Source organism: Akebia trifoliata, chromosome 8 (assembly GCF_017979445.1).
Source record: "Akebia trifoliata isolate Shusen 1 chromosome 8, ASM1797944v1, whole genome shotgun sequence".
In the NCBI taxonomy this organism is placed as follows: Eukaryota; Viridiplantae; Streptophyta; class Magnoliopsida; order Ranunculales; family Lardizabalaceae; genus Akebia; species Akebia trifoliata.
The window spans coordinates 6,323,969-6,332,038 of NC_141382.1; the positions used below are offsets into that span (position 1 = coordinate 6,323,969).

Sequence of the window (8,070 nt, forward strand, 5' to 3'; positions counted from 1 at the left end):
AGATGATTCATTTAAAAAATCAAAAAATTGAGCGTGAATCTTAATTTGATCAAAAAAATGATTTTGTGAGTAAATCTCGTTCAGCTCTGATACCAAGTTAACTCGGGTGATATGTCTCAATCTCGACCAAATTTTAAAATGGTGACAATGTGGAAAATCATTTGTTTTGACTTTTGACCATCTTGCAAGTAAGTCCATGGAGTAAAGCAGGTGAGTGATTTTGAGGGAAAAGAAAAACGATAAATGAGAGCAACTACTTGCACATCACAATTGCTTCATGCACCCCAATCTCATTAAAAAGTGGGGAAAAAATATTTTCTTTCTATTTTTTTCTTAAATTCCCAACTTGCATGTCTCTTTCTCTAACACTATCTTTTAATAATATATCTTTTAAATTCCTACAACTTGCATGTCTCTTTCTCTACGCTATCTTTTAATAATATACGTGTGTACTTACAAACCAAGAAATCCATGGAAATGGTAGAAGAGGAAGTTTGACAAAAAAAAGTGTAAAATTAGTTGAAAAGGTCCTCAATTTTGCTAGAGTAGTTTTCACTTCAATATTCCTTATTCTTTGGAAAGATGTGTAGTTTTGGATTTCTAATATATCTCTTGCTTAAATAAGGATGAGATTTTAAATTATGAAAATCAATTTCCATAGTTTGATTTTGAAAAGGCAAAATTAGAATTTAGAATCAGAATCTAAGTTTCTTATCGTGCATTAATCAATCTATTAGTTGCACCTTGGACCTTATTACCCACATAAGTCTCTTCTTTTTTACTTGGGCAACTTTAAATATGAGAAACACTTAAGTGACTTCCTACGACATTGTGTTCGACACTGAGTTGATGTGGAGGTGTGCACAGAATCATAGATGTTTTTTCTTTGAGATACAAGTGAAAAAACATCTATGATCTCATGCGTACCACGACATCAACGCAGTATCAAATGATATCTTTCAAAGTCACTCTAGCATTACTCTTTTAATATCTAAAAAGAGATGAACCTTAAACTTTTTTAGAAAATAGATCTTTCTAGAATTCTAATTTTCTAGAAGGAAGCATTTCTTTCTTGATTTTAGTCAAAAGCGTTTTCATATCTATGATTTCATTTATGAGAGGATCATTGTTTGCTTTTTAAGACAATAGAGAATTTATCTATATAATAAAATATATTTGTGGATCTCACTCTAGTTATAATTTGTGAAATATAAATGTCTCCTCCAACAACAGTGGGGTGTGGGGTCCACACTATCCCATTTTATTACCTTTCATCTTTCCTATAACCCCTTTTAATCCCAAAGAGGATGCCCGTGCCTAGAAATCTAGGGTTCGTGTGGATACAGGAGCCAGAAATACTTAGAACATAAGTACTCCTAAAAGTATTTTTTAAAGTACTGTTTGGAGTTGTTGTAATAGAGTTTTGTGTTTGGATACAGGTTCTAAGAAGTACTTCTGACAGAGTTTTGTGTTTGGGAACTATTCTGAATTCTATTAAAGTTCATTAATAGAGGACAAGAAGAGAAATTGATGCAAGTTAATCGCTAGGGTTTTTTATGAATATCGAACTAATTAAGAAAAAGAGATAGAAAGAGAGAGAGAGAGAGATAAAGAAAGAAATAAAAAGAAATAGAGCGCTTACAGGTTGAAATGGGTTTCACCATGATGATGACAATGAAGGAGCATGGAGGGCAAGATGAATGAGCGTCGATGGTTTCCACGAGTGAAGGATTTTTGTTTTGATGAGTTGACGAGGGATATATTGAGTAAAATGTAAAATTTGGTAACGGTATAATTGAAATTGCAACTTATATTTGACAGACAAAATTGTTCCACGCAAAAATAATTTTGAGAAGTACTGGTCTCAAAAGTACTATTTTTACTCTTTTACAAAATTACTTCTCCAAGAGCTTATGTATCCAAACAATTGATATAATGCTTCTAGCTCTCTATAGGTGCCAGAAGTACTTGGAGAAGTCAATCCAAACAGGCCCCTACTCTATATAATAAAACACAATGATAGACCTTACTCAACTACAATTTTATGAGGTATAAACGTCTCACCCAAGTCATAATGGAATGGAGTCCACACTATCCAACTTTTTTGTCATTTCTCTTCACCCCTTCAATTTTATTATCTCTCCCCCTTTCAATACTATCTCTCTAATTTTTTTTATTTTTCCTCTTTTAGCCCCTTTTTCAATAGTGCCTCTTTAATTTTACCATCTTTCCTTGTTTATCCTAGTTAACCCCCAAAGAGGATGACCTTCCCTTAATCTAATAAATTAACGAGAAACATCTTCAACATGTAACCTAAGACCTTTGCTTTTTCTTTTCTAAAACCAGTCATTTTTACCTTTTTGGGTACATATTTTGTTTTCTCCTCAATCTTCAACATAGAGATTTTATCAAATTCAACATCTCAAAAGCAACAAGGATTTTGGGAAAGGAAACATGAAATTTTGGGTGGAAAAATCAAGGATTTTGAAATTGACAGATTTTAAAAAAATAAAAAAAAAATAAAAAAAATGGATTGTTTAGTTGAAGATAAGGCATTTATGTTATTTTTGATTAGTCTACGAGAGAAAATCAAAATAAGGGCCAGCTAGATGAAGGGTATCTAAAATTTTCACCAAAACAGTGAGGGTTATTGTCTAAATCACCTACAAAGACGCAGAGTCTCATGAGAGAAAATATGGGACTTGAATTTGAGTAGCTAGCTATTTATTGTTAAAAGTAAAAAACTATACTTAATTTCGCAATTTAAAAGATTTTTAGAAAATCTCGTCGAGTGGCACAATCTCGATAACTCCAAACTATCTTCAATCTTTCACAAGCCTCAAGCTCAAATTTTCTATAACTAACAACATCAGTTCCAATCCAAGCACATTCTTATAAATTACTACAAATAAAATATCAAATAGGCATGAAAACCATGTATCAGATGAACTACTGAAGACTAGAAGAACTAACAAGACACTGCTAAAGAACCATAATCATCTTCATCCACTTTCAGACCCAAATACCCAAAGAGATAATGAGTATAGACCCTCTACAATGATGGGAAACATCTCATGGTTCGAAGACCATGTTTTCTGCCTCCCGCCTCACGGATTCAAACAACACAGGACAAATAACACTCTCCAAAGCAGGGGGAAATCACCTGCATATGTAGTAAAAGAAATGAGAGATTAATCGAGTAGGTTTTGTGGCTGATGAGGGGACAACATAGCAGAATAGATATGCGGGATATACGTGACCAACTATTCAATAGGACAAGCAAAGGTATTTCCTATATGATTTCTAATTACTAAGCTAATAGAAAATTTATTCAGCAATGGGGAACAAAAAACTTACAACTATGAGTTTTCCATCATTTTCAGGCCTCTTTGCAATCTTAATTTCAGCGGCGGTGGCAGCCCCAGATGATATTCCAACCTGAAATCAATGTTCCCTCGATCGTAAGAAATAAAATTAAAAAAGTTTGCAACCACTGAGATTTAAATACCAATTCAAAATAAAATTAAAGATTGTGGGTAGAATAGTATTCTTTATCACAAGAAACATGCCCATAAACAGATATCTCATCAAGATTGATAACTTACCAGCAACCCTTCTTTCAGCGCAAGAAGCTTTGCAGTCTCAATTGCTTCGTCACTTGATACTAAGGAAAGACACCAACAAAAAATAACATTGAAATAAGAAGGTGTTCAAAGATAGCTGTGTCTGCAGATAGCAAGGATGAACTTAAAGCTTTAACGAATAATAAATACTCATCTATTACTGAAGTCTTTAAGACTTACTTGAATAACTTCATCGATGAGATCCACTTCCAACACACCAGGAATAAAACCAGCACCAATTCCCTGGATCTTATGTGGACCTTAGACAGTTAGAAGTATGTCATGTGACATGTCAGTGAAGATTCAAACATTAAAGTCACAACAAAGTAACAAGGGGTTGCCAAACAAATAATGCTAGCTTGTTGAGATTGCACCCTAGAGATGAAAATAGAGAATGAGGAATGCGTAGCAGTTTCTAATGAACAACAAATGCTGACTTGAGTGAGTGAAGTGAGAACATAAAATAATACGATTGAAACTACAAACATAATAAGGAAACTATTTTGAAAATGCACATAAAGTAATTATGAGCTTTACTGACACAACAATTGGATGGTTTAGCAATTAAATTTCAAACTTGGTAACATAGACAAACTGAGACCTTGGTGAATACCATCTATCTCTTGAGTTTATCAGTGTGAGAACAATGACAATGGGATCAAATATTATCGTCCAACAGAACCAAAAAAATCAAAATATAACAACACATCCATAGTGCTAAAAATAACATGTGTATTTATTGAACAATTGAGTAGTAAAGGGCTTAGACACACGGCTTTGTTGGTTTGACACATTGCAAAGCATCTTTGAGGTTGTGGGTTCAAGTCCAGCAGTAAAGAATAAAAATGGACTCAAAGGAAAGGAAGGCCCCTATTGAAAGTAAAGACCCACAGATGCCTTACCCATAACAAAGATGAGAAAAGAGCATTTGGACTGAACACGACTCGATAAACACCCATCAAAGATTATGCAAACATGAGTGTACCCTAAATTATCTCATGCTTGCAGAGCATTCCAAAAAATATGAATGTAAGAACACCAAGGAGCAAAGGAAAACAAGAGATGCAAGACATTCAATACAACTCACCAGGCTTTCCTCCTGACAGAACTGCGCTTTCAACTGGTTCCACACTGTATAGCTAAAAAATTGAAAACACAACCACAACATAAAAAAGTAAGACACATCTGTTACAAGGAAATAATGTCTAATCATTCATGCCTAAACCCAAATGTGAATAGAAGAAATAGAACCATATACCGGCTAGCACTAAAAGGTCAAGCTAACCTTAATATCAGGGTTTTTCTCTCTTAAGGAATTTCCCAGCACCTGTTAATGTACCACCAGTCCCAATGCCAGAAACAAAGGCATCAAAAAAAGAAAAAAAAAAGTGTTTATTTTAAGATGATCCCCACGACTTTGAAAATGGACAGTCACTGAACCTCCAATTTTCAACCACATTTCAACAGTGTATTTCCAATTTATGTTGTTGAAGTGGCACTCTCTTAACCATTTGAAAGCACTATAAGAAAATAGAGCTACAGAGGATCCGCTCCCACTAATTCGGATGTGATTTTCTTCCCAATATAGATCATTTATTTTTATAAATAGAAAGAAACAAAACAAAAAAAACTAATTTTTTTTACCCAATTAAATGACTTTTTAGGCATATTCAACAAACCTTCCCTGGTGTGATAAGGCCATTTTCTTCTGCATCCTTAATCATGCTATATCCAATTCTGAAAATCAAAATGTGGTGAAACAATATGAGATAGAATATACATGATTGAGGGTCAAGATTTTTGCTTGACTTCCCATCTTTCTTTCTTCTTCTTTTTTATCAGCAAATTTGTTTGTTTTTTTTTTATTGGCATTTTTTTATCAGTTAAATTCCTTTTAACTACTTGGTTTAAATTCTCCTCTTTTATGTCAATAATGACTAGAACAACAACACCACCACCAATAGCAATAACAACATATATAATCAACGTTATCTGATTTAACAATAACCTTCAAAGCAACTTAAATCAACACCTATCTTTAACGCTGCAGCAGGGTTCCATCATCTCCAGCTTTGCAGCAATTTGAGCTACACACCCATCCACAACATTGTTGAGATACACCATGGGTGTATTACCGATTAACTATACAAGAAGAAACACACAAAAAATCAGTCTCAAAGCAAAAAAGAAAAGAAAAAAATCGACTCTACAACTCAACACCCGTGGAGACTTACTTCAGTAACATCTTTAGCAATTCTCGGCTTCTCCTCCTCCATTTTATCAAATTACTGTAAGCAAATTAAGGAACAAATTATATCCTATTTCAGTAGAATTGAATGCAGAACCTAAAGATCAAAAACAAAATATTTCACCAAAATGTGAGAAAAAAAACCGACATCAAACATATGGAATAGTAGAAGAAGTGGCAACTATTATGAATTTCAGAAAAAATGAAATTCTGAGAGTAAAAATCATTAATAACCCTCCAAATCTCTCTCTTCTTAAAGCTTCCCCAAATACAAGATTTTCTCTAAACCCTCCATTAAATTATTGCTAGAATTAAAAAATTATTTGCTTAAGTAACAATTCATCCAAATTGTGTCCTGTTGTCATGCATTTTTTTATTGAAGAATGAATTAAACATTTACTCTGTACTTTGTTGATTTAGTGTGTGTTTGGTAACACTTCCGAAGTCTGAATGGAAGTGGTCCACCTTTAAATTCAGACTTCAAAAGTTATCGCCATTGTTTCATTTCATATTTCAACCTTTAAGTACCAAAATTCAGAATTTTTTCTTAAACGATGAGGGATGGGAGATAAAACTTCTGAATTCTGAATTATTATTTTTTTCTAAAATACCCTCTTCAAAATACTAATTTCTATTATTTATCCCTTCTTTATACAAATTCTAAAATCCTTATTTTTAATTTTTGATTTTGTTTGTTAAATGTGTGGATGGTTTCATTAGATTTTTTATTAACAATTTATTAGAATTACAAAAGGGTAATATTGTCAAAATGACTATTATATACAAATAACTTTTCTAGAACAAAACTTCAAATTCCAGATTTAAAAAAACAGAAACTAGACTTCAAAAGTATTACCAAAACATAGCCGTATCTGATTCTCCTCTCAAAGAGAGCCTCTTATCTTATTTTTTAAGAAAAAAATAGGGAAAAAATAAATAAAAATAAACAACATTATCACTGTGGGAAGTTCTTCAAGCAAAATCACTCACTTTGAACATTTAATTTAAATTGGAGAAACATTAAAACAACCAAAAACAACAAAACCCAATCCATAAAAAACCATAACAGTATCTCTCAACACTACATTTATTAGTCTCCATTTTAGAAGAACAAGGACGAGATTGACAGACCTTCTGTTCGATGTGAAAGAGAGAAGCTGTTGCAGCGGAACAAGATAACATGCTCTGAGGATTTAGAATCGCACTTCAGGAGATGTATAAAGCTGGGGACTCATAAATTCGCCGCGTTTCTTTTCTAATGCTATCTGTCTACCAGGAACGGTGTATACGTGGCACGTTTTAGTTCGAGTTTAAGCCACCTTAAGCTTCTAATTAAGCCGTGCACCCAGCCCAATGTCATCATTCTCAAACCAAAACCTGCCACGTAGACACTCTTCCTAGGTATAGAACGGGAAACCGTATAATTTTTTTCTGTAGCTCTTGTTTACGCCACAAAACTTCCAGATCGAATGAAAATAACGACTCAGTCCTCTCGTAGTCATGGCTTACATCAGATTTATAAAAAAAACAAAAAAACTTTTTAGAGAACTACTATTGCCACACCAATTCATATATATCACTTCACACTTGCACACAGTCGATGTGATGTGGCGTGGCGTGGCGTGGCGGGGCGGGGCGGGGCGGTGCGCATGCACCTTGTGGCCCCCATTGAGGTCACCTCATCATTACTCAAATATTTAAACGATCAACATAATTATCTTGATGATGTATCACTCCCTCAACCATTTATACCATTTATAGTAATTACAGGAAAATCGGGTTACAGACCTGCTCTGCTCTGACAAAGCTGTGACAAATATGTTTTTAAAATTCGATTTCGCATCTCGTCTCGTCTTGTTCAGGTCAGATATCGAGTCGTGTCGGATGAATTTTCTGATATGTTTGAAATGATTCGTCCAAAATATTAAAAAATCGAGTGTGAATCTTAAATCTCGATAAAAAAAAAATCATTTTGTGAGTTGATCTCATTTAACTCTAATACCAAGTTAACTTAGATGTTACATGTTATAAAAATAGAACTTCAAAATTGCTTTGAGGCACGTAATAATTTGCGTTGTCTTATAGACAACAGACGCCCCTACTCCGATTGAACACGAAAATGTAGATGGATTGTTGGCAAACTTGTCTTCAGGATACAACAGATCCTAGTTCTAACACAACTGTATTTTCCTCAAAATT

At 33.7% G+C, this 8,070-nt stretch overlaps 1 protein-coding gene across 1 annotated transcript; it reads right to left on the minus strand.

Annotated features, from left to right (window-relative positions):
• Positions 1-2,806: 2,806 nt before the first annotated feature.
• LOC147395750 (cysteine synthase-like) lies at positions 2,807-7,334 on the minus strand. Its single transcript, XM_086452902.1, has 10 exons — positions 7,003-7,334; positions 5,858-5,911; positions 5,656-5,765; positions 5,303-5,360; positions 4,909-4,950; positions 4,711-4,762; positions 3,804-3,883; positions 3,606-3,664; positions 3,358-3,438; positions 2,807-3,163 (listed from the first exon to the last, which is right to left on the minus strand). The coding sequence occupies exons 2-8, from the start codon at positions 5,897-5,899 to the stop codon at positions 3,620-3,622; spliced, it is 429 nt and encodes a 142-aa protein (XP_086309028.1). The 5' UTR covers positions 5,900-5,911; positions 7,003-7,334; the 3' UTR covers positions 2,807-3,163; positions 3,358-3,438; positions 3,606-3,619.
• Between the last annotated feature and the right edge of the window lie 736 nt (positions 7,335-8,070).